The sequence below is a fragment of the Thalassophryne amazonica genome, chromosome 1, assembly GCF_902500255.1.
Source record: "Thalassophryne amazonica chromosome 1, fThaAma1.1, whole genome shotgun sequence".
Classification (NCBI taxonomy): domain Eukaryota; kingdom Metazoa; phylum Chordata; class Actinopteri; order Batrachoidiformes; family Batrachoididae; genus Thalassophryne; species Thalassophryne amazonica.
This window is the reverse complement of record NC_047103.1, coordinates 155,281,722-155,308,453: the sequence shown is the minus strand read 5'-3', so window position 1 is coordinate 155,308,453 and position 26,732 is coordinate 155,281,722. Positions and strand designations below refer to the sequence as shown.

Genomic DNA, 26,732 nt, shown 5'->3' with positions numbered 1-26,732 from the left:
GAGGCACTGTCCCCAATCGCCACGCGATGTTGCAGAGGCGTGTCAGCCAAGACAGTCCCACAACATCCAGATACATAAGGTACTCAGGACGGATTTCATCCACCCCAGGAGCCTTGCCACCGAGGAGCTTTCTAACCACCTCGGTGACTTCTGCCTGGGTAATGGATGAGTCCGCCTCTGGGTCCCCAGTCTCTGCTTCCTCTTCGGAAGACGTGCCGATGGGATTGAGGAGATCCTCGAAGTACTCCTTCCACTGCCCAACAACATCCCCAGTCAAGGTCAACAGCTCCCCACCCGCACCGTAAACAGTGCCGGTGGAGAGCTGCTTCTGCCTCCTGAGGCGTCGGACGGTTTACCAGAATCTCTTCAAGGCCGACCGATAGTCCTCCTCCATAGCCTCCCCTCACTCCTCCCAGACCCGAGTTTTTGCCTGTGCGACCGCACGGACTGCGGCACACTTGGCCTGCCGGTACCTGTCAGCTGCCTCTGGGGTCCCACCTACCAACAAAGATAAGTAGGACTCCTTCTTCAGCTTGACGGCATCCCTTACTTCCGGTGTCCACCATCGGGGATTTGTGCCGCGACAGGCACCAGAGACCTTGCGACCACAGCTACGAGCGGCTGCATCAACAACGGAGGTGGAGAACATGGTCCACTCGGACTCCATGTCTCTAACCTCCCCCGGGATCTGGGACAAGCTCTCCCGGAGGTGGGAGTTAGGGTTAGGGTTAGCATCAATATTAAATCTGCTCATCTGAGCTGGTTGTGAACTGTTCTTGCTGAATCTTGCTCTGCCATCTTTAAAACTACCTCTGCAGTGCTGAATTTTAAGTTGCATTCCTGTCGTTTGAATTCAGGTATGTCTCAGTTTATTTCTTCATAGCTCTGTCTCTTTTACAGATGCTGTTCCACCAGCACGCTGGGTTATAAATTTTGACCTGGACTTGGCAGATGGGCTGGTGATGGGTGCTGTGCTTTCTGCCTACTGCCCTTACCTGGTCAGTGTGCACTTGTTTGTCAGCTCATCCTTTTCAACTCTGTGTAAAACAGTGATGGATGTGAAGATGCTAATTAAGGACTGTAAGATAGATAGATAGATATAGATAGATATGAACTTTGTCAGATCATGGATCTGAAATTTGTTTCGCATGTTCAGCAGCTCTGTATAACACAAGGACAATAGACATCATACATTAAAACAATTACATCACACAAAGAAAACAACAATAAACAATCATCCATTTGCCTTCACAATCTGACTCTATGAACTAAGCTCCTCATTTAGTTTCAAGATAGACTGATGTATAAATGAGTTCTTAAGCCTGACTTTATTATAGCGCAGCACACAGTAGTGTCGCCCTGATGGTAAGAGCACATATTCAGAATTTAGGACATGGCTGGGGTCAGAGGCGATGTTCTTTGCTAACCGCATCATGTTGTTGTGATATGCGGCTTCATACTGACCATCCAGAGACTGTCCCACTATCTTAGAGCAGATTTTAAGCAGTTGTCAAAGCCCAGATTTAGCAGTGACGGACAGACAGCTGAACCACACAGCATTACAATACTGCAGAACACTGAGGATGATGGAAGTGAAAAACAGCAACAGCACCTGATGAGAGTCCCCAAAAGACCGCAGGCGATGAAGGAAATAGATTCTTTGTTTGGTCTTTTTACAAACAAAGTCTATGTGATGTTTCCATGACAATAAACAGTCAATCAAGTAAGTGGTAAAGAGGGTAAAGCACCATTTAGTACCAAAAGAATTGAGAAAAATGAGAATTTATATTGAGAAAAATTAGCTTTATATTTTAGTTGTGCAACTAACTAGTGGATGTTTTTTACCTACTAGAATGTCAAAACAAATTGTGTAGGTATGTATTTGCCTTGTCATATGACTGATTGTATTTTTATATGACTTGGAGAACATTTTTGAATTGAAGTGTGACAAATCGCTTTCTAATATGCCAACAGGTTAGTCTAAAAAATAAGGGGAAACACAGCTAAAACAGGCTGTTATGAATAACTGTAATCTCGTCCTTCTGTCCCTCTAACCTTGTGTGCTTGTCATTAGATCCGCAGCCATTTCCAGAGAATGTACACCACAGCTACCAGCCTGGATCAGATCTTACACAACAACATCATAATAGTCCAAGCTTTAACCACACTCTGTCTCAACATAGACATACAGGTAAATAAATGCTCGTGATAACCTCCTATACAGTGACAAGACACAACAAAAACCCTGTAACTGAGCTTTCCCTCAGCACAGACTGACAAACAGATGCAATTTCCAAATCCTGTATTGTTTATATAGAAGTCCATAAGCCATCACAGGTGGAAATAATCCATTGTCACTGGAACTTGACAGAAATGAGCAGTCAATTCTCATTTCAGTAATATTGCTTTAGTGCTCTTATTTTATTTTTTCAATCTGATCAATAAGACCAGTTCAACTGTCCTTAAATGTGTAATATCACAGCGAAGCATTTCTAGACCATTGTTGTCTTTGATAACCCTGGAATCTGTGCATGTTCTTTGCTCAGCCCACAGACTTGTCAAATCCTAACCCAGTACAGATGTTAATGCTTTGTGTCCACCTGTACGGGAGGTTGCCTCAGTACCTGCCAGTGCGCACCATCACTTTGTCAGGAGGCTTGCACAGCACCTTTATCAAGAAGGTAACATGCACAGCATCATAAATCAAAGTGATGAATTCTGGCTCACACTGTATCAAAAATAATACAAACTTTAGCAGGATCATGCAGTGAAAGCACATTAATAGGATATGAGGCACGCACACACAGATATACAGTAGTGTTCAGAATAATAGTAGTGCTATGTGACTAAAAAGATTAATCCAGGTTTTGAGTATATTTCTTATTGTTACATGGGAAACAAGGTACCAGTAGATTCAGTAGATTCTCACAAATCCAACAAGACCAAGCATTCATGATATGCACACTCTTAAGGCTATGAAACTGGGCTATTAGTTAAAAAAAAAGTAGAAAAGGGGGTGTTCACAATAATAGTAGTGTGGCATTCAGTCAATGAGTTCATCAATTTTGTGGAACAAACAGGTGTGAATCAGGTGTCCCCTATTTAAGGATGAAGCCAGCACCTGTTGAACATGCTTTTCTCTTTGAAAGCCTGAGGAAAATGGGACGTTCAAGACATTGTTCAGAAGAACAGCGTAGTTTGATTAAAAAGTTGATTGGAGAGGGGAAAACTTATACGCAGGTGCAAAAAATTAGAGGCTGTTCATCTACAATGATCTCCAATGCTTTAAAATGGACAAAAAACCAGAGACGTGTGGAAGAAAACAGAAAACAACCATCAAAATGGATAGAAGAATAACCAGAATGACAAAGGCTCACCCATTGATCAGCTCCAGGATGATCAAAGACAGTCTGGAGTTACCTGTAAGTGCTGTGACAGTTAGAAGACACCTGTATGAAGCTAATTTATTTGCAAGAATCCCCCACAAAGTCCCTCTGTTAATAAAAGACATGTGCAGAAGAGGTACAATTTGCCAAAGAACACATCAACTGGCCTAAAGAGAATGGAGGAATATTTTGTGGACTGATGAGAGTAAAATTGTTCTTTTGGGTCCAAGGGGCCGCAGACAGTTTGTGAGACGACCCCCAAACTCTGAATTCAAGCCACAGTTCACAGTGAAGACAGTGAAGCATGGTGGTGCAAGCATCATGATATGGGCATGTTTCTCGTACTATGGTGTTGGGCCTATGTATCGCATACCAGGTATCATGGATCAGTTTGGATATGTCAGAATACTTGAAGAGGTCATGTTGCCTTATGCTGAAGAGGACATGCCCTTGAAATGGGTGTTTCAACAAGACAATGACCCCAAGCACACTAGTAAACCAGCAAAATCTTGGTTCCAAACCAACAAAATTAATGCCTCGCAGATGTGAAGAAATCATGAAAAACTGTGGTTATACAACTAAATACTAGTTTAGTGATTCACAGGATTGCTAAAAAAGCAGTTTGAACATAATAGTTTTGAGTTTGTAGCATCAACAGCAGATGCTACTATTATTGTGAACACCCCCTTTTCTACTTTTTTTTTTACTAATAGCCCAGTTTCATAGCCTTAAGTGTCCATATCATTAATGCTTGGTCTTGTTGGATTTGTGAGAATCTACTGGATCTACTGGTACCTTGTTTCCGATGTAACAATAAGAAATATACTCAAAACCTGGATTAATCTTTTAAGTCACATAGCACTACTATTATTCTGAACACTACTGAACACTAACAGGATTACAGTCGACTGTACATTGAGTTAATGACACATTGTCAAGTTAAGCCACTGCAGTGGGGGCAAACTGTTGGGGAAGTGTCGTGACACGGACCCACAACAGGGGGCGTTAATGAAGGGACAATGGAATAGCCAAAAAGTAACAATTTAATGTTGTGAAGGTGCACAACGTAAATACAGACAGATACAAATATCCTGTTGTGTGGGCCGCTGAAGAGGAGGTACTGCTGGCCCACCACCACCAGATGGCGCCCTGCTTGGAGTGCGGGCTCCAAGCACGAGAGGGCGTCGGAGCCGCTGGAGGTGACAGCTGTCACTTATCAACACCAGCTGTCACCCATTACCACCACTACAAAGACCGACTGCAACTCCACCTCCTTGCCGAGAAATCTTCTACCATACAGGTAACCTTCTCTGCTACAATTATTGTTGTCCAAAACATTGTTCTGTGTGCAGCTCCTGTTGGTCTCTTTCCTGGATGGAGTGAGAGGCGAAGAACGTCGTCCTCTCACTGTCCGCCAATCCAGCCTCCGACAGAGCCCGCAGGAACACGGCTGTACACAGAACAATGTTTTGGACAACAATAATTACAGCAGAGAAGGTTACCTGTATGGTAGAAGATTTCTCGGCGAGGAGGTGGAGTTGCAGTCCGGTCTTTGTAGTGGTGGTAATGGGTGACAGCTGGTGTTGATAGGTGACAGCTGTCACCTCCAGCGGCTCCAACGCCCTCTCGTGCTTGGAGCCCGCACTCCAAGCAGGGCGCCATCTGGTGGTGGTGGGCCAGCAGTACCTCCTCTTCAGCGGCCCACACAACACAAACATGCTGAAGAACCAGGAGCTAGTTAATTGTGGCTGATAACAGAAAAAACAAGACAAGTATGTGAATTAACAAGCAAGACACAGGTGCATGGCCACATAAGAGAAACCACAACACTGAAACAAAGGGAGACCAGATGGTTGTGTGACACAAGGAGAAAACTAACATGCCATTTACAAGCCCGTATCCAGACCGGTTTGGACTGATGCAGTTACATCGGTCCAAATTTTTTACGTATTGTTCGTCATCGGTAAAAAAAAAAAATCTTGAATAATCCCGAATAGTGCCGAACGTGTCCCCACGGTGAACACAGCTTTGGTTTTCATGTCAACCTATAGTTATACGGATTTTTCCGAGTTTCAGAGTCATACGGACGTACAAATAAAGTCGGATATTCAGGGTTTGGTCTGCAGTGGGTCTAACATTTCTGCAGCGTGACTCCACTTTGAATCCGTGAACCATTGAAGCAATTCTTCGATTCAGTGGCTTGTGGCTCTTTGAGGCAGTGCTTCGTTTCAATGGCTCGTGACTCTTTGATTCGCTGCTCTTCAGAAGCGGTAAGTCCGCTTCTTAACCCCTCTCAAAGCCATTAAAATATCATGAGTCACTTTTGTGTGTATTAAAGTCACTAACTGGGACTCTTGTCTTGTTGCAGTCAACAAACGAGAATCGTCCTCCGTTCCGTTCACACAGCTCGAAACGCTGCGCGGCCCTACCGAGACAGTGTCCGGTTGGACTTGGTAACTTCAAAATGAATTGCCACTTTAAATAAAATGACACCTCTTTCCAAATGTTGTAATACAGACAGGAAACTACAATCGACTAAAACGTTTTTCCTCCCAAAATGAAACGTGCTGTATTTTAACTTTATGCAAATGAGCAGCTTCTCACAACAGGTGGAGGATCACTTATCCGCACGCCACAGCAGTGCTCCCATATTTTCTCCAAGTGTTCTTGAACTTTTTCGGCAAAAGGAACCGCCTCTGCCGCTGGGTCCATTATGGAATGGCCGGGAACTACTGTTATGTGTCGACGCGGGTTGAGGAGCGGACCTGTGTCAGACGGAACCCAGCGCTACAAATAACCAGAAAAGCGGTTCCAAAAACAATATATTTATTTAACCCGCTGTGCATAAAAAGTGTAAAAACAAAAATAGCGTCCTTCTGGTGGAGTGACTGTTGGCACACTCTCCAGCGCCCGCAAGGATCAAAGCCTGGCGCTCCTGGACCCACTACCACTGCCAAACACCCCCCAGGTGGACACGACAAACTGACTCTCTGTGAAGCAAAGAAGAGGTGAGGTAAGTCAGCAGTTACAACAATATCTTTCAAAAGACACACGCTATCAGCAACACATTCAGGTCTGTATCTTTTTTAACTTTATGCAAATGAGCAGCTTCTCACAACAGGTGGAGGATCACTTATCCGCACGCCACAGCAGTGAGAAGCAAGCTGCACAATTCTCATCACAATTCAAGTATACTGTGTAACAAAACACCAAGTTACTATCGACAATTAGTCAAACACTTAATCACCTTTGATGTGTGCTGACAGCATGTGTCCTCACCCTTCCTTGCTTCACGGGCTCGGTGTGTCAAACCCAGGTGCGGTCCTCAGCGTCTCACAAACGAACATCACAAGGTCGAGTTCCCGGCAGTTCTGCTTGAATCACACATGCCTTAAATGCAGAACGCCATCCAATTATCTGCTTCAGCTGAAAGTCTTTAAGGTTGCATGTGAGCACCAGTCACAGGTGCTACACATGATGTTGATGAGGGTGAGGACTCTTCAGCCAGCACCTTCTCCACAGACAAATCAGTTTCCATGCCACCTGAAGAGCAAAGAACACCAAAACATCCAGCCACACCCCCCAACACACAACAGTACCCCCCCATCAACGGGAAGCCTCCCAGCGACCGAACAGACCAGGCCCGAGAACAGCACCTCCCTCCGGGGTCCACGCCAGGAAGCAGACAGCACCACGCTCCTAAGGTCCACCACAGACAGCAGGACAGGCACCGCAGCTGGAAGGCCGGCTGGAATCAACAAAAGCCCCAAAACATTCCCCAGTACAATTCAACACAGAAAAAAAAACATAAAACCCACCCAAAACCTCCCCAGGGGACCGTCCCATCAAACCCCGGGAAGAAAAGAAAAACTCCCAAACGCAAAAAACCCAACACAGCCCCACAAACACAATACAAACGTAAATGCATAAAAGAAAAACAACAAACAACCCCCCCAGAATGACCTGCAGAGCCCAACCCCCCCCCAGAAGGCCTTCATCGCCAGTTCCAGGAGGAACAGCCAGAACCATAATCCCACAAAGGTCCCCAGGTGTACATGGAGCAAAACGGCGCCCCCCAGGGGACCGTACCATCAACCCCAGGAGGTACCCTCCCCACAACCCCGGACCCCAGACCCGGTCACACTTGGCTAGTTGGCCCAAGCCAATTCCCCCCCAGAGGACCGTCCCATCAACCCTGGAGGTGGAACCCGGAAGGAAACAGAACAAAATCAAAAATCAACCCCCGGAGGACTACCAAAAACAACCCCAGGGGGATATAAAACGACCGTAAACCCTGTTACCCTCCCCGGCACCCCGAAAGACCCCGGGTCCCTCCCAGAGCCCCTCGGCGGCTCAACTTTGGCGAACGGCTCAAAACATTAAGCCGGAGAAGGGAACAGGAAAAAACTAACCCAGCTCCAACCCCAAGGCGCAGCGGAGAACCGGAAATACGTCCGGTGCCCAACTCGACCATACCCAGCCTCTCGGAGGGGTGGAACTACCGAAATGGCGAACGGCAACAGATCGGCCCACCCCTCCGACTGAGGTAAGTCTCCGCTGCACCACACCCCGGCAACACCAATGACGAACGGTACAAAGGCTCACCGAGGCTGGAGTGGAACTGGGCCCTAACCAAACCAAGAAAAACGCCTCTAACACCCCCCCCCCCAGGTGCAGAGGTCTTCTGAGAATGCTCAGCGTGACCAACCTGCACCACCCCACAACCCACAAGACAAACGGTCTTGGGGCAAGTGAGGTTGGGGTTAGGGATGTAGAGAAATAAAAAACAACAAAATAAAACGACCCAACAACCCAAACAGAAAATACCTAAAAACACATAAAATTTAACAATGACGTGAGCCCAGGCGGACTTCTAACCGCCTAACAGTCACTCCACCAGATACGCCTCTGACTCCCCATACAATTATAACCCCTATTTAAAGAAAACAAGACATTTATTCGTGCTAGATTTTTTTTTTATTTTTTATTTTTTTTTATGTGTGTTATTGCCTGTCCCAGAACACCTGGAGATACGTCACCATTATTTTTCTTGACGTTTATATGTCGGGGCAATACAGTAATCTCTGCTCGACCGAGCTGCATGGGCTCGTCAACAGGAGGAGCCAGAGGTCCCGTCGGAGGAGCCTCAGTGGGGCGAAGAAGAGGCGGCCCAGATCTGTGTCGGGGAAAGCCCCGAGACGAAAAAACCCGCTCTGATGGGCGTCCTCTCTCGCGTCCACGCTCCTTCATCCGATCATCTAGACGAATCACCAACGATATTAGCTCATCTAAATCGTTTGGCTCGTCACGGACTGCCGGCTCGTCTTTTAATGACTCATTTAACCCATCTACAAACATTCCTCGTAAAGCTGCGGCGCTCCAACCTGACTGAGCAGAAACCAGAGAACATTGCATCACCGCACAAGGCTCCGGACGACAAACAATCGGTTCGGACGCCGAATCTCTGGGTGACGGAGTTATCTGCACTAGTATCGATGGTGCCGCAGCTGGAGCAGCAGGAAGCGGAACGGCTTGCGCTGCAAGCTCCGTAACACGGGCGTCTGTTTGTTTAATTTGGTTTGCGAGATGCTGTAATTGCTCCCATATTTTCTCCAAGTGTTCTTGAACTTTTTCGGCAAAAGGAACCGCCTCTGCCGCTGGGTCCATTATGGAATGGCCGGGAACTACTGTTATGTGTCGACGCGGGTTGAGGAGTGGACCTGCGTCAGACGGAACCCAGCGCTACAAATAACCAGAAAAGCGGTTCCAAAAACAATATATTTATTTAACCCGCTGTGCATAAAAAGTGTAAAAACAAAATAGCGTCCTTCTGGTGGAGTGACTGTTGGCACGCTCTCCAGCGCCCGCAAGGATCAAAGCCCGGCGCTCCTGGACCCACTACCACCGCCAAACACCCCCCAGGTGGACACGACAAACTGACTCTCTGTGAAGCAAAGAAGAGGTGAGGTAAGTCAGCAGTTACAACAATATCTTTCAAAAGACACACGCTATCAGCAACACATTCAGGTCTGTATCTTTTTTAACTTTATGCAAATGAGCAGCTTCTCACAACAGGTGGAGGATCACTTATCCGCACGCCACAGCAGTGAGAAGCAAGCTGCACAATTCTCATCACAATTCAAGTATACTGTGTAAGAAAAACACCAAGTTACTATCGACAATTAGTCAAACACTTAATCACCTTTGATGTGTGCTGACAGCATGTGTCCTCACCCTTCCTTGCTTCACGGGCTCGGTGTGTCAAACCCAGGCGCGGTCCTCAGCGTCTCACAAACGAACATCACAAGGTCGAGTTCCCGGCAGTTCTGCTTGAATCACACATGCCTTAAATGCAGAACGCCATCCAATTATCTGCTTCAGCTGAAAGTCTTTAAGGTTGCATGTGAGCACCAGTCACAGGTGCTACACATGATGTTGATGAGGGTGAGGACTCTTCAGCCAGCACCTTCTCCACAGACAAATCAGTTTCCATGCCACCTGAAGAGCAAAGAAAAGAAAAGAACACCAAAACATCCAGCCACACCCCCCAACACACAACAATGAGGTCCCTAAGATAAGATGGGACCTGATTATTCAAAACCTTATAAGTAAGAAGAAGAATTTTAAATTCTATTCTAGAATTAACAGGAAGCCAATGAAGACAAGCCAATATGGGTGAAATATGCTCTCTCCTTCTAGTCCCTGCCAGTACTCTAGCTGCAGCATTTTGAATTAACTGAAGGCTTTTCAGGGAACTTTTAGGACAACCTCATAATAATGAATTACAATAGTCCAGCCTAGAGGAAATAAATGCATGAATTAGTTTTTCAGCATCACTCTCAAGACCTTTCTAATTTTAGAGATATTGCGCAAATGCAAAAAAGCAGTCCTACATATTTGTTTAATATGCGCATTGAATGACATATCCTGATCAAAAATGACTCCAAGATTTCTCACAGTATTACTAGAGGTCAGGGTAATGCCATCCAGAGTAAGGATCTGGTTAGACACCATGTTTCTAAGATTTGTGGGGCCAAGTACAATAACTTCAGTTTTATCTGAGTTTAAAAGCAGGAAATTAGAGGTCATCCATGTCTTTATGTCTGTAAGACAATCCTGCAGTTTAGCTAATTGGTGTGTGTCCTCTGGCTTCATGCATAGATAAAGCTGGGTATCATCTGCGTAACAATGAAAATTTAAGCAATGCCATCTAATAATACTGCCTAAGGGAAGCATGTATAAAGTGAATAAAATTGGTCCTAGCACAGAACCGTGTGGAACTCCATAATTAACCTTAGTCTGTGAAGAAGATTCCCCATTTACAAGAACAAATTGTAATCTATTAGATAAATATGATTCAAACCACTGCAGCGCAGTGCCTTTAATACCTATAGCATGCTCTAATCTCTGTAATAAAATTTTATGGTCAACAGTATCAAAAGCAGCACTGAGGTCTAACAGAACAAGCACAGAGATGAGTCCACTGTCTGAGGCCATAAGAAGATCATTTGTAACCTTCGCTAATGCTGTTTCTGTACTATGATGAATTCTAAACCCTGACTGAAACTCTTCAGATAGACCATTCCTCTGCAGATGATCAGTTAGCTGTTTTACAACTACCCTTTCAAGAATTTTTGAGACTTTTATTCATGCCAATAATGTCTGAAAGGAAATGCTTTTGACAAAAACTATAGATTTTGTTTATTCCTATTTATGTCCAGAGATCAAGGATCCACCATGTAGAGTTTATTATGTCCAAAGTTTAAGGATCCAGTGACCATTTTCATATTTATTTACACTCAACAAAAATATAAATGCAACACTTTTGGTTTTGCTCCCATTTTGTATGAGATGAACTCAAAGATCTAAAACTTTTTCCACATACACAATATCACCATTTCCCTCAAATATTGTTCACAAACCAGTCTAAATCTGTGATAGTGAGCACTTCTCATTTGCTGAGATAATCCATCCCACCTCACAGCTGTGCCATATCAAGATGCTGATTAGACACCATGATTAGTGCACAGGTGTGCCTTAGACTGCCCACAATAAAAGGCCACTCTGAAAGGTGCAGTTTTATCACACAGCACAATGCCACAGATGTCGCAAGATTTGAGGGAGCGTGCAATTGGCATGCTGACAGCAGGAATGTCAACCAGAGCTGTTGCTCGCGTATTGAATGTTCATTTCTCTACCATAGGCCGTCTCCAAAGGCGTTTCAGAGAATTTGGCAGTACATCCAACCAGCCTCACAACTGCAGACCATGTGTAACCACACCAGCCCAGGACCTCCACATCCAGCATGTTCACCTCCAAGATCGTCTGAGACCAGCCACTCGGACAGCTGCTGGAACAATCGGTTTGCATAACCAAAGAATTTCTGCACAAACTGTCAGAAACCGTCTCAGGGAAGCTCATCTGCATGCTCGTCGTCCTCATCGGGGTCTCGACCTGACTCCAGTTCATCGTCGTAACCGACTTGAGTGGGCAAATGCTCACATTCGCTGGTGTTTGGCACGTTGGAGAGGTGTTCTCTTCACGGATGATGCGAAGGAGATGTGTTGCACTGCATGAGGCAAATGGTGGTCACACCAGATACTGACTGGTATCCCCCCCCAATAAAACAAAACTGCACCTTTCAGAGTGGCCTTTTATTGTGGACAGTCTAAGGCACACCTGTGCACTAATCATGGTGTCTAATCAGCATCTTGATATGGCACACCTGTGAGGTGGGATGGATTATCTCAGCAAAGGAGAAGTGCTCACTATCACAGATTTAGACTGGTTTGTGAACAATATTTGAGGGAAATGGTGATATTGTGTATGTGGAAAAAGTTTTAGATCTTTGAGTTCATCTCATACAAAATGGGAGCAAAACCAAAAGTGTTGCGTTTATATTTTTGTTGAGTATACTTTAAGACTCAATAAAATGTTCAATTTCAATTCAATTTCAATTTAATCGGCTTATAAAGTGCCAAATCACAACAAAATCTAAATATACTAAAACAAATACATCACAAATGTACACATATCACAGTTGTGATCAACTGTGATATGTGTACAATTGTGATGTATTTGTTTTAGTATATTTAGTCATGGACATGATGAATATTGTTACCTGCTGGACTGTTTCTAATTTTGATTGGTATCAATGGAAAATGTCTTCTGTGAACTGTCTGTATCTCAATATATTATTATTAAGAATATATGCAGTCATATTTTTATTGATTTTATCAACTGAAAAAAATCATATAGATTCAGGTATAATTAAAAGATTTTGGCAATAAATTTGATCCTGTTTACATTCAATTTTTGTTATAGTGTTTTTTTAGGACATCATATTTATACAAATAAGTGTTCACTATGGTCCACGAAGTATAATAAATATATTTTAAAAAGTGTGACAGTGTATGTTGCACACGAATAAAAGAATGACGTTTATTGAATAACAAGACCCGTCCGATTTTTATTTTATCACTGGGCAAAAATGCATATGTCAGATTTTCACTCTGGATCCAGCCCTGATTTACACATAAAACACAGACACGGGCAAGAGGTGAAACCTGACGCAAATTGAAACTGATATTATTTTTCCCGTTCACTGTTGTATTTTCTAGAACAGCAACATTTCTGTGTGTTTGTGTGTGCACATGGCAGGTGCGGCTGAAAAACCCATCCCTTAAAGCTGTAAAATATCAGGCCTTCATTTTAGGAGAGGACGCCCAGCTCTTCTCCCTCCCTGATGGATCTGCTGTTACTATTCCCCCAAAGTATGTGTACATTCTTCTGGAAGTCACACTGATTACACCTGTGTTTCTCAGCACCGATCCTTATTGGCCTTAAAGCTGCCTGTATATTGCTGTTTTTTTCCTCACCCAAGGCCAGTAATCTCAAAGCATGTAACTGGCACATCCAATTGGCTGTCTGCTGCTTTTGAAGGACATTTGGATCTGGCTCACATTTTAACTGACTGTTTCCTAATCACAGGACCATCTGTCCCCAAAATTAAATAAATAAAAATAAAATAAAAAATAAATAAATAAAATTAATTAAAGTTAATCACACGGGTGATCACAGGATCTATGCACTTTTTATCAGTCAACCGTTGCTGTTACGTAATGTTACGAATTGTGCATGGTTTCCCCCCTCCCTAGTGCAAGCATTGAACTGACCATCCAATATAGCTGCTCCTTCCTGCAGCCAATGGAAGCAGTACTTCTGCTTGTCTCCAGCTCTGTTTTTGGCCTGTGTGGGACCACTCTCACCTTCAATCTGAAGACCCACATCAGTGACATCATACCCACAGTGAGTACATTAGATCTGTGACAGGTGAATTGTTTTGTTGGTTGATAAAATGGTTGGTTGGTTACCAACAAAGTCATATATCTGTACTTTGTAGCTAAACATCCAGCTGCCTGATTTAGTGGGTGGCTGTTTGGCTATCGTACACTAGGAGTGCACTTTTCTTACTGGTATTAAGATATTAAAGCTAGCATATTGTTTGATAGCAGCCACACATGGTGATGTGGTTTAAACCTGCCTTATTTGAAAGGATTAACACTGCTGAGGTGATCTGTCTTCACAGACCTCCTCACAATCTGGGTCAGACCATGGTCTGTCTCGTATTAAGTTTTGCATGAATGGGATGCGGCTCATGACAACAGGACCTCATTGGTTAATTTCTACCTACTGCTGAGGCTTGTTAAGTTGTGCAGATTCTAGCTTGATCCTCACGGTTTTTATCCAAGGCCAAAATATGGCCATCAGGTATTGCGAGGTCCGCCCGTCTGTTCATCTGTCTGTCCATCTGTGCTCAGCATTCCTATTACTGCCAGGGTCTTCAAATTCACATGGAGCATTCTTGGGACATAGACCTTGGACAAGTTCAATGATGGCTAACCTTGACCTATTTGAAGAAGTTGAACAGTCACATTCTTTTTCCTATTTTTATGTTCATACAGCCGAGGGTATTTTAGCATTGCGTTATATTTTGTGACTGTTGCGGAAAAAGGGCTGAGTGTGCCAGAGGTATAAAGGTGAGTGATCACATTTTGTACACGGCGTCTCCCATTTGGCTTCACATTTCATAAATCATGTTTACACATTGTGCTTCACCTCAATCAACAGCACACAGACCTCCTTGTTCCACAGGACAACAGGATACAGACTGTGATCACAAACAAATACTGTTGCTGAACTCATAAACACTGACTGAGAATGAAGGACTGAAATGGTGGGAGTGATGAGAGAAAACATGAGAAGGGACATGAATTAACAATGAGATGCAAGTACGCAAACAAGACGGAAGCAACCAAGAGTGCACAACAACAATCATCAAATAAACTAGATGAGTGCAGACACAGAGGAGCATATCAGCAGATATGTCAATCCTGTGTCTCTGAAAAAGGTATTAGAGCTATCTTGGCTTGATACCTGTGTGATGTGAGTAGTACTCACTTGAAGGATGTGTCTCACATATCACAGCGTTTGGAGCAAACAGTCTTCCCGCAGCCTGGTTGTGACAGAGCCGTGATTAAAGGTATAAATTTGTAATGATTCTCTCTTCAGAAAACTGTAGAGTGCAAGTGTCCGTGCTATCAGCTGAAACTGATCCAGCTCCCAGTAATGAACCGTTTCAACAAGAAAGCTAGCTTCAGGTAAGTGGTCCAGTCCCACTGTCCATCCTTAGGGACGCAGACTTTGAAGCACATTCACCCTGACTTACTTAAGAGTTTAGGGCTGTCCTGCTGCCAAATTGTCTGGTGCACAAGTGCTCTCAGACAGACAGTTTGAACCCATTATGCCCACTTTCCATAAGTTGGCATGTCTGACTTTACAAAGTGAAATTCCCCACAGTTGAATGCATTGTGATGTTAAACATGGGGTGATCTTGGGAAGCCCAGAAATGTAAATCGTAAGTAACTATAGCTATAATGGGATGCCTGGCATATTGGGTGGGCAGGCATGTCTAAATCTACAAAAAAAAACTTTAGTAAGTATTAAAAATGTTACGTAATAAACATGAAATCAAAGGAAAGCTACCATTATGCTATGCTACACACAATTGTTCATTATTTAAGATTAGGCTTAAAACTTTCCTTTTTGCTAAAGCTTATAGTTAGGGCTGGATCAGGTGACCCTGAACCATCCCTTAGTTATGCTGCTATAGACGTAGACTGCTGGGGGGTTCCCATGATTTACTGTTTCTTTCTCTTTTTGCTCTGTATGCACCACTCTGCATTTAATCATTAGTGATCGATCTCTGCTCCCCTCCACAACATGTCTTTTTCCTGGTTCTCTCCCTCAGCCCCAACCAGTCCCAGCAGAAGACTGCCCCTCCCTGAGCCTGGTTCTGCTGGAGGTTTCTTCCTGTTAAAAGGGAGTTTTTCCTTTCCACTGTAGCCAAGTGCTTGCTCACAGGGGGTCGTTTTGACCGTTGGGGTTTTACATAATTATTGTATGGCCTTGCCTTACAATATAAAGCGCCTTGGGGCAACTGTTTGTTGTGATTTGGCGCTATATAAAAAAAAATTGAATGATTGATTGATTATTTAGTTATTTTAATTTTTGCTTCTTGATGCTGTTGTGACAAAAAATAGTAAATTATTTAATAATTAGCTCTCATCCACTCAAAGTGAAGCGGGTAGAGCATGCTCAAATTCAGCATTTGGCTTGTCAGATGCTTTGCCCATGAAGAAGCACATTTGTAAGAAATCTAATTTGGCTTTAGTTCATTTTGAGTCTTGTTGGATTTACATATGTATGTCTTTTTTGTTGAATGATGTAACTGCATTCAAACCTTGTTCTGGGTGTTTGTGTGTCTTAGGGTGATTCTGCTGGAATCAATATTCAATCCACTGGAACCTGAAAAACCTGCAAGTCTCATTCAACAGGCTTTCTCCAAAATAAGGTAGACTAACTTATGCACTGTGCACAAGAGTGAGTAGTACACATTCACAGTACAAAAAAAAAGTTTACATTATATACAGAGCAGAATCTTTTCATCAGTATGAATCTGTTTGTCATTATGAAAAATGATCAAAAAGGTTAATTTAGCTATGCTGAATGTAAACATACTGTGATGAAAAAACAAGCAAGAGAACAAGGATCCACAAGTAGAAAAGTTTGCTGATAAACATCCAAGAATTCAAAGTTTAACACAGGCGGAGTCTCAGATATACAAACACTTATTTGAGAGTGGGGAAGAAGGTGCATCACAATGAGGAGACAAATATCAAACAAATTAGTTAATGAGCAGGCAAGAGCAGCCTCACCCTCCTCGCCCCCACCAACTATAGAAAAACAATGAAACTCCAAAAACACAGGATCATGTCAGAAATTCAAACTAATGTCTGCTTTCAGTTAGGCGTGACAAACTAATGTGATGCTTCGATGATGATGAACACTGACAAAAGAACCAACTTTAAAAAGCATTACAATTGGTAAAACCTGAATGAATTAAGTTGTTTGAACTTAGGTTTGTAAGTTAGAGTTGATCTAGAGTTGATTTAACTTACAAACTTGATTCATTCAGGTTTTACCAATTGCAACCTTTTTTTAAGTTGGTTCAACTATTCTCTTTTTCAGTGTACAGGCATCCAGTTCTCACTGGACAAGATGATGATACTTCAGACTTAATGAATGAATGAATGATCCAAAAACTGGCAACATAAGAAAGGGTGTGTCAATGTCCAAAATGGCAATACCATAACACAGAACCAACTCCAGATTATTATCAATACAATTAGTTGATCCCTGGATTAGTTGAAGAAATCTGAGCATTTCTGCAGCATCCATAAATACATTACTGAGTGGATCTGAAGGCTTATTAACATGAATATTAAAGTTGCCAACAATAAGAATCTTATCAGCATCAGTCACCAACTGTCATGATCCAGCCCTGTTGGGCCCGGCTGTTATTATTTTGAAGTCTTTTTTTTTCCATGTTTGTACTCTGAGCCTTTTGTATTTTTTTTTTAATCATGCCATGTATCATAGTCATGCTTCAGCTGGTCTTGTTTCTTGTTCTTGTCAGGTTTTCATGTTATGATTGGTTTTGTTTTTGTCAATTAACCTTGTATTTATTCACTCTTGGTCACTTAGTTCCTCCAGTCTTAGTTTGATTCTGTTTACTTCATTTCTTGTATTATGCTTTGGTCACCGCTTCAGTTTTCTTTTGAGCATCTTGTATTCTTAGCTTAGTTCTGCTTATCACATTTTTGTATTATGCTTTAGTCACAGGTTTTGGTTATTGTTTATCTTCTAGTGTTTCTTCTGATTATGTTCTGTTTGCAACTTATTACTCATTAGTTAGTTCTTTTTATTTATTGCACTATTCTGTAGTCACCAGTTTTATCTGCAGTTCTTATGTAGTTTTTCTTTTGTACTTATTATATCTTGGTTTGCTTTTAGTTCCCATGATGCTTGCTCTGTCCTGGTCCCCTAGTATCATATTCTGTTTTAGCTCTGTTCTCACGTCGTCCTCATTTCTTTGTGTTCACTCATTACACCAACCATTGTGTCTTTGTCTCACACTTTTTCTGTCTGCTTTGTATTTTCGTTCACTCCCACTCTTGCACTTGCTCACGTCTTTGTCTCTTTCATCACTTCACTCTGTCTTCCTGCCTTCACTCTCTTGCACTTGCCTTTGTCCTCCCTGGTCACGCCCCCTTCCAGAACCTTCACCGATACCTGTGTCTTGTTGCGCTAATTACATCACCAGTTATATAAGCCCTCACAGTCTCACAGTCCCTCGCTCGATTGTCGAATGTATTTCACTTTCCAGCTCTCACGTCCTGCCTTGTTTTGCTTGTTGATCTGCCTGCCGGTATTTGACCACGTTTTTTTGTCTCTGCCTCTGATTGCCAACACGCTGTGTATTTTGACCTCAGCCTGTTTATTCGACCAAGCCTCAGCCTTACGTCTGTCTGTACCTTTGCTTCACTGCTGGACCATCTGTGTACCGAATCTCTGCCTGTTACTATCATTAAACCTTATTATAACTGCATTTGCTGTGAGAGTTCGCATTTGTGTCCACTCGATTTGTGCCACGCCCTGACACCAACTAAGAAATAAAATAAGTGAATTCAGAATAAGGACCAGGTGGCCTTAAAACAGGAACCTTCCACTCTGTAAACTGCAAAGGAAATTTTGCCACAGCCATGTTAATTTACAGTGATGAAATTATAACCGTAGAAATTTACTGCATGTAGAATTTTAATGTTTCTTTTTCATTTGTCAGGTCTTCTAATAACAACAAATTAGAACTTAATTCTGAATATTGTATTTGTACAGTATAAATGAAGAACATAAACTGAAAACCTTCATTGTCTTACTGCAGAGCTTCTCAAACCAAGTCACAAAATGCAGGAGGAGTGACCTCACAACATGTTGACTTGGAGGTCCAAAAAGCAATGGCACCAAAATTCTATCATATGCTGCAACAGTGCCAAGCATAAAAAGATTATAAGATGTTTTCAGACCCAAATTTTCCAGCTCATCTTGGTGTTAACACTGGAATTGACAGTAGGAATGATTTAGTGTGTGGCTTGTTCATTTCAGAGTGTGTAGACTATTATTTAAGCATGTGTAATTATGACATTTTTTTCTGTTTCTAGTTCTTCTGCAGAGAAGATGACCACAGAGCACAGCTGTGAAGAGTTGGATGGGAAGTGCATAGATCTCAGTAAGTACTATAAGTGCATACTCTTAAAGTGTAGCTCTACAATATATTCTTAATATTCATAATGAAATGTTTGCAGATTTATTAAAAGTAAAAAACTAAGAAATAACTTGTACAAAAGTATTCACACCCTTTGCTCAATACTTTGTTGATGCACCTTTGGCAGCAATTACAGCCTCAAGTCTTCTAGAATATGATGCCACAAGCTTGGGGCATGTATCTTTGGACAGTTTTGCCCATTCCTCTTTGCATCACCTCTTAAGCTACATCAGGTTGGATAGGGAGCATCATGCACAGTCATTTTCAGATCTCTCCAGAGATTCAGGTCTGGGCTCTGGCTGGGCCACTCAAGGACATTCATAGAGTTGTCCTGAAGACACTCCTTTGATATCTTGGCTCTGTGCTTAGGGTTATTGTTCTGCTGAAAGATGAACTGTCGCCCCAATCTCAGGTCAAGAGCACTCTGGAGCATGTTTTCATCTAGCATGTCTCTGTACATTGCTGCATTCATCTTTCCCTCAATCCTGACTAGTCTCCCAGTTCTTGCCGCTGAAAAACATCCCCACAGTATGATGCTGCCACCACCATGCTTCACTGTAGGGAAGCTGCCTGGTTTCCTCCAGTCATGACACCTGGCATTCATGCGGTATTCAATGGGACCTTCAAAGCAGCAGAACTGTTTCTGTTCCCTTCCCCAGATTTGTGTCTGGAGACAATCCTGTCTCAGAGGTCTACAGACAATTCCTTTGACTTCATGCTTGGTTTGTGCTCTGACATGCACTGTCAACTGTTGGACCTTATATGTAGACAGGTGTGTGCCTTTCCAAATCATGTCCAATCAACTGAATTTACCCCAGGTGGACTCCAGTTAAGCTGTAGATACATCTCAAGGATGATCAGTGGAAACAGAATGCACCTGAGCTCAATTTTTGAGCTTCATGTCAAAGGCTATGACTAGTTACGTATATGCAATTTCATAGTTTTTTTGATTTTTAATACATTTGCAAAATCTTAAAAAAAAAGGTTTTTACATTGTTATTTTGGGGTATTATGTGTAGAATTTTGAGGAAAAAAATGAATTTCATCCATTTTGGAAAAAAGCTGTAACATAACAAAATGTTGAAAAAGTGAAGTGGTTTGAATACTTTCCAGATGCACTGTACCTCCAGTTAAAAAAAAAAAAAAAATACTCTGTCTGTCCAGTTTTCCTGCTCTATAAATCCAGAAAGGCCAGAACTGAATTCTTGCTGTGGAGCAAAATTTCCTGAGTGTTTTTTGCCTGTCTGCTCAATTGTCTTCTGTGTTGCGTGAACATCTTTGTGTCCAGATGTTGAAGCCAGTGATTTCTTGAGTACAGTGAAGAGTGTTTGTCTGAATGCTGGAGAAGCTCACACTCTGAACATCCACTACCTGCCATTCTGTCCAGGCAACAAGTGCTGCTTAGTACTACTCGTCTGTCCACAGGTTAGTGCATGTACCTCTGTGTATGTCAGTCCCAAAGTTGGGACAGCTAGGAATGCTTACTGAAAAGAAGAATACTAGAAATATTATTTAATTCAGTGATGGGTTCATCAGATTTTTGTACCTACATGGTTACTACCAAGCTGTGTGTTTGATCTGCATTTGGGTATCCAATTGAAAGTGAATTTTTAAGCCAGCACCAAAATCCTTGTTGGTAAATTGAATACTGGTATTTTGGTCTTCAAATCTGAGTTGTTTTTTTGTTTGCTTGTTTGTTTGTTTTTTAAGTGTTTAAAAAAAATGTGTTTTTACTTTACGTACTTGTCTGTGTTTATTTAGGTGGGCGATATGGTGTACCTGGTGACTGTGACAGCAAAGCTACCACTCCCTTCCCCCCTCACAGCCAGGCCTGGTTCCAACATAGTCTCACTCCCCAGTACTTCAAGTAAGCACAAAACAAAAACCAGCCATTTTAGTTGTAGCCCATAAGACATTTTAGTTTACCATAAAAATACACTCAACAAAAATGTAAACGCAACACTTTTGGTTTTGCTCCCATTTTGTATGAGATGAACTCAAAGATCTAATGTTGTGAAAGTGACGTGACACGGACCCACAACAGGGGGCGGTAATGAACGGACAATGGATAAGCCAAAAGTAACAATTTAATGTTATGAATCGCACAACGACGTACAGACAATAACAATATGGTGGACTGTCAATCATACACCAGGTGACGTGTGGGCAGGCTCGACGATAGAAGACGCCTGGCGAGAGAAGAGCTGGATCCCCACACAGCTTCCACCACCAACGGAGCTGAAGAACACCGGAGCCGCCAAGCCCTGCGCCCCAGGTGGCCGCTGTCTTCAGCAGTCAGACCCGGTACTGCTGGCAGAAAACAGAGACAGTCCTGATGAGTGTGAGTTCGCACACTCAGTAATCCCACAGTCAGTGTTCAGTAAAGGAGGGAGAACCTCCACCTCCAATCACACACTCGTGCAGCTCCTGTCTAACCACTTATCTTGGTTTGGGGTGTGAGGCGAAGCCGTCGCTGATCACACCAAATGCCAATCCCACAGATAAGGCAAAACACCACAGGATAACGGCTGCAAAAGAAGTTCAGATTATTACTCAACGTTTTGAGTCAGCAGAGACAATTACCTGAATGGTAGCTGATTTCTCGGCGGGGAGGTGGAGTTGCAGTCCGGCCTTTATGGTGGTGGTGATGAGTAGTGGATGAGTGACAGCTGGTACGGATGATGAGTGACAGCTGTCACTCCTGGTTGCTCCGACGCCCTCTCGTGCTTGAAGCCCGCACTTCAAGCAGGGCGCCATCTTGTGGTGGTGGGCCAGCAATACCTCCTCTTCAGCGGCCCACACAACAGGACCCCCCCCCCCAACGGGCGCCTCCTGGCGCCCGACCAGGCTTGTCCGGGTGCCGCCGGTAGAAGTCGGCCAGGAGGGCCGGGTCCAGGATGAAGCTCCTCTTCACCCAGGAGCGTTCTTCGGGTCCATACCCCTCCCAGTCCACCAAATACTGGAACCCCCGGCCCTTCCGACGGACATCCAGGAGCTGGCGCACGGTCCAAGCCGGCTCCCCATTGATGATCCGGGCAGGAGGCGGCGCCGGTCCGGGGGTACAGAGGGGTGAAATGTGGTGAGGTTTGATGTGTGACACATGGAAAACCGGGTGGATCCGCAGTGAAGCTGGCAGCTTCATCTTCACTGCGGATGGACTGAGGACTTTGAGGATGGGGAAAGGTCCAATGTATCTGTCCTTCAACTTTTGGGATTCCACTTGCAGGGGAATGTCCTTTGTGGAAAAGCCAAACCTCCTGCCCAGGCTGATACGCAGGGGCCGGGGCACGCCGGCGGTCTGCATGGTTCTTGGCCCTCATCCGGGCTTTGAGCAGGGCAGAGCGGGCGGTACGCCACACCCGACGGCACCTTCTCAGATGGGCCTGGACCGAGGGCACCCCGACCTCTCCCTCCACTAGCGGGAACAATGGGGGCTGGTACCCCAAACACACTTCAAATGGGGAGAGGCCGGTGGCAGACGAGACTTGGCTGTTATGAGCGTACTCGATCCAGGCCAGATGGTCACTCTAGGCCGTCGGGTGCGCGGAGGTCACGCAACGGAGGGCCTGCTCCAGTTCCTGCTCTGCCTGCCCGTTTGTCTGGGGGTGGTACCCAGACGAGAGACTGACGGTGGCCCCCAGTTCCCTACAGAAACTCCGCCAGACCTGGGAGGAGAACTGAGGACCACGATTCGAGACAATGTCTGATGGAATCCCATGCAGACGCACGACGTGGTGGACCAGGAGGTCTGTAGTCTCCTGGGCCGTCGGGAGCTTCGGGAGGGCCACGAAGTGGGCCGCCTTGGAGAACCGGTCCACTATCGTTAAGATGGTGGTGTTTCCCTGGGACGGCGGGAGGCCCGTGACAAAGTCCAGGCCGATATGAGACCAGGGGCGACGAGGCACAGGCAGAGGCTGGAGGAGGCCTTGGGCCTTGTGGTGGTCGGCTTTGCCCCTGGCACAGGTGGTGCAGGCCTGGACATACTCCCGGACGTCGGCTTCCATAGATGCCCACCAGAAGCGCTGCCGGACCACTGCCACGGTCCTTCGCACCCCTGGGTGACAGGAGAGCTTGGAACCGTGACAGAAGTCAAGGACCGCAGCCCTGGCCTCTGGTGGGACGTACAGTTTGTTCTTCGGACCGGTCCCCGGGTTCGGGCTCCGTGTCAGGGCCTCCCGGACGGTCTTCTCCACGTCCCAGGTAAGGGCGGCCACGACAGTGGACTCGGGGATGATGGTTTCAGGGGGGTCTGACAGCTCGGTCTTGACCTCCTCTTTGTGCACCCGGGACAGGGCGTCAGATCGTTGGTTCTTTGTCCCGGGGCGGTAGGTGATCCGGAAGTCAAAACGCCCGAAGAACAGCGACCAGCGGGCTTGCCTGGGGTTCAGACGCTTAGCGGTCCGGATGTACTCCAGGCTCCGATGGTCCATGAAAACCGTAAATGGTACCGATGCTCCCTCCAACAGGTGTCTCCACTCCTCAAGAGCCTCCTTCACCGCAAGAAGTTCCCGATTGCCGACGTCATAGTTCCGTTCAGCTGGGGTCAACCTGCGGGAAAAGTAGGCACATGGATGGAGAACCTTGTCGGACTCCCCGCTCTGGGATAGCACGACTCCTATCCCTGAGTCAGAGGCATCCACTTCAACAACAAACTGGCGCTTGGGATTGGGCTGCACCAGAACCGGTGCAGTCGAGAACCGGCGTTTCAACTCCCTAAACGCGGCTTCGCACCGATCCGACCAGGTGAAGGGGACTTTTGTGGAGGTCAGGGCTGTCAGGGGGCTAACTACCTGACTGTAGCCCTTGATGAACCTCCGGTAGAAATTTGCAAAACCGAGGAACTGTTGTAGTTTCCTACGGTTCGTTGGTTGGGGCCAATCTCTCACCACCGCAACCTTGGCCGGATCAGGGGCGATGGAGTTGGAGGAGATGATGAACCCCAAGAAGGACAAAGAAGTGCGGTGGAACTCACACTTCTCGCCCTTCACAAACAGCCGGTTCTCCAACAATCGTTGTAGGACCTGACGTACATGCTTGACATGGGTCTCAGGATCCGGAGAAAAGATGAGTATATCGTCTAGATATACGAAGACAAACCGATGCAGGAAGTCCCGCAAGACGTCATTAACCAATGCTTGGAACGTCGCGGGCGCATTGGTGAGGCCGAACGGCATGACCAGGTACTCAAAGTGACCTAACGGGGTGTTAAATGCCGTCTTCCACTCGTCTCCCTCCCGGATCCGAACCAGGTGATAAGCATTCCTAAGATCCAATTTTGTGAAAATTTGGGCTCCATGCAGGGGCGTGAACACTGAATCCAACAGAGGTAACGGGTATCGGTTGCGAACCGTGATCTCGTTCAGCCCTCTGTAATCAATGCATGGACGGAGTCCGCCGTCCTTCTTGCCCACAAAAAAGAAACCAGCACCCATCGGGGAGGTGGAGTTCCGGATCACCCCGGCAGCTAACGAGTCCCGGATGTAGGTCTCCATTGATTCGCATTCCGGACGTGAGAGGTTGTACAGCCTGCTGGACGGGTACTCAGCGCCCGGTATCAAATCAATGGCACAATCGTACGGACGGTGCGGGGGCAGCGTGAGTGCCAGATCCTTGCTGAAGACATCAGCAAGGTCGTGATACTCAGCCGGCACCGTCGCCAAATTGGGGGGGACTAAAACCTCCTCCTTAGCTGTCACACCGGGTGGAACCGAGGATCCTAAACACTCCCGGTGGCAGGTTTCGCTCCACTGAACCACAACCCCAGACGGCCAATCAATCCGGGGATTGTGTTTTAACACCCATGGAAAACCCAAAATCACTCGGGAGGTAGAAGGTGTTACATAAAACACAATCTCTTCCCTGTGATTCCCAGACACCACCAATGTCACTGGCTGAGTCTGGTGTGTGATTAGTGGAAGAAGGGTGCCATCTAGTGCCCGCACCAACAATGGTGACGGTAAGGCCACTAGAGGGAGCCCAACCTCCTTTGCCCATCTGCTATCCAGCAGATTCCCCTCCGACCCCGTGTCCACCAGTGCTGGGGCGTGAAGGGTTAGATCCCCACTCAGGATCGTGACTGGGATTCGTGCAGATCATCGGGGTTTCCCCACGTGGGTGTTGTGACCCACCCTTAGCCCAGTCTCTAAGGACGAGTGCTGCTGTTTTGACCGTTTGGGGCATTCTCTCTGTGTGTGCTCAGTAGAGCTGCAGAGAAAACACTCTCCACGGATCAACCTCCTTTGTCTCTGATCTGATCGTTTTTTGGCCCTGCTCGTCTCCATAGCAACATCAGCAGGGGGAGCTGTTGTCACGTGGAGAGCCCTGGCAGTGGAGCGTGGGGAAGTCAGCTCCCTTTCAGACCCGGGAGGCAGAGGGACGGCGTGTACTTGACCACGCCCCTCGTCTCGCTGCCGTCGGTGTTCCGTTAATCAGTTGTCTAACCGTATAACCAGGTCGATAAGCCCATCTAAATCCCGCGGCTCGTCCTTCGCCACCAGGTGCTCCTTAAGGACCAGAGACAGTCCGTTTACAAAGGCGGCGCGGAGCGCAACAGCATTCCAGCTGGCTCGCGCTGCCGCGATGCGGAAGTCGACTGCATACTTCGCTGCGCTCCGACGCCCCTGCCGTATCGACAGCAGCACACTTGAAGCGGTCTCGCCTCTATGAGGGTGGTCGAACACCTGTCGGAACTCCCTCACAAACTCCGTATAAACCGTTAGGAGCCGTGAATTCTGCTCCCAAAGCGCCGTAGCCCAGGTGCGTGCCTCTACTCGAAGCAAATTTATAACGTAAGCCACCCGGCTAGCGTCTGACGCGTACATGACGGGACGCTGTGAAAAGACGAGCGAGCACTGCATCAAGAAGTCCGCGCACGTCTCCACACAGCCTCCGTACGGCTCCGGAGGGCTTATGTATGCTTCAGGGGACGGTGGGGGGGTTCGTTGAACGACCAACGGAATGTCTGTTTCTGGCACACGGTCAGCAGGAGGAGGTACTGCAGCAGCGCCCTGAGCACGCGCTTCCACCTGGGCGGTGAGAGCCTCCATCCTACGATTGAGAACACTGCTCTGCTCGGTAACTAAGTCCAACCGAGTGGTAAAGGCGGTTAAGATGTGCTGCAGCTCACCCAACACGCCTCCTGCTGGCACCTGTGCACCTCGCTCTTCCATTGGCTGTTCAAACGATGGTTGACGCCCCTCGGGATCCATGACGCTGGCCGAGAAATCCTGTTGTGAAAGTGACGTGACACGGACCCACAACAGGGGGCGGTAATGAACGGACAATGAATAAGCCAAAAGTAACAATTTAATGTTGTGAATCGCACAACGACGTACAGACAATAACAATATGGTGGACTGTCAATCATACACCAGGTGACGTGTGGGCAGGCTCGATGATAGAAGACGCATGGCGAGAGAAGAGCTGGATCCCCACACAGCTTCCACCACCAACGGAGCTGAAGAACACCGGAGCCGCCAAGCCCTGCGCCCCAGGTGGCCGCTGTCTTCAGCAGTCAGACCCGGTACTGCTGGCAGAAAACAGAGACAGTCCTGATGAGTGTGAGTTCGCACACTCAGTAATCCCACAGTCAGTGTTCAGTAAAGGAGGGAGAACCTCCACCT

At 45.7% G+C, this 26,732-nt stretch overlaps 1 protein-coding gene across 1 annotated transcript in view; it reads left to right on the top strand.

The window, feature by feature from the left end:
- LOC117517263 (cilia- and flagella-associated protein 47-like) overlaps positions 1-26,732 on the top strand; it is a 151,258-nt gene that overhangs the window by 92,415 nt on the left and 32,111 nt on the right. Inside the window, exons 55-64 of the mRNA XM_034178250.1 lie at positions 901-998; positions 2,075-2,191; positions 2,547-2,681; positions 13,047-13,159; positions 13,544-13,694; positions 14,958-15,046; positions 16,216-16,299; positions 19,007-19,074; positions 20,399-20,535; positions 20,872-20,977. Coding sequence (XP_034034141.1) covers positions 901-998; positions 2,075-2,191; positions 2,547-2,681; positions 13,047-13,159; positions 13,544-13,694; positions 14,958-15,046; positions 16,216-16,299; positions 19,007-19,074; positions 20,399-20,535; positions 20,872-20,977 — 1,098 coding nt within the window. The remainder of the gene's footprint in view (positions 1-900; positions 999-2,074; positions 2,192-2,546; positions 2,682-13,046; positions 13,160-13,543; positions 13,695-14,957; positions 15,047-16,215; positions 16,300-19,006; positions 19,075-20,398; positions 20,536-20,871; positions 20,978-26,732) is intronic.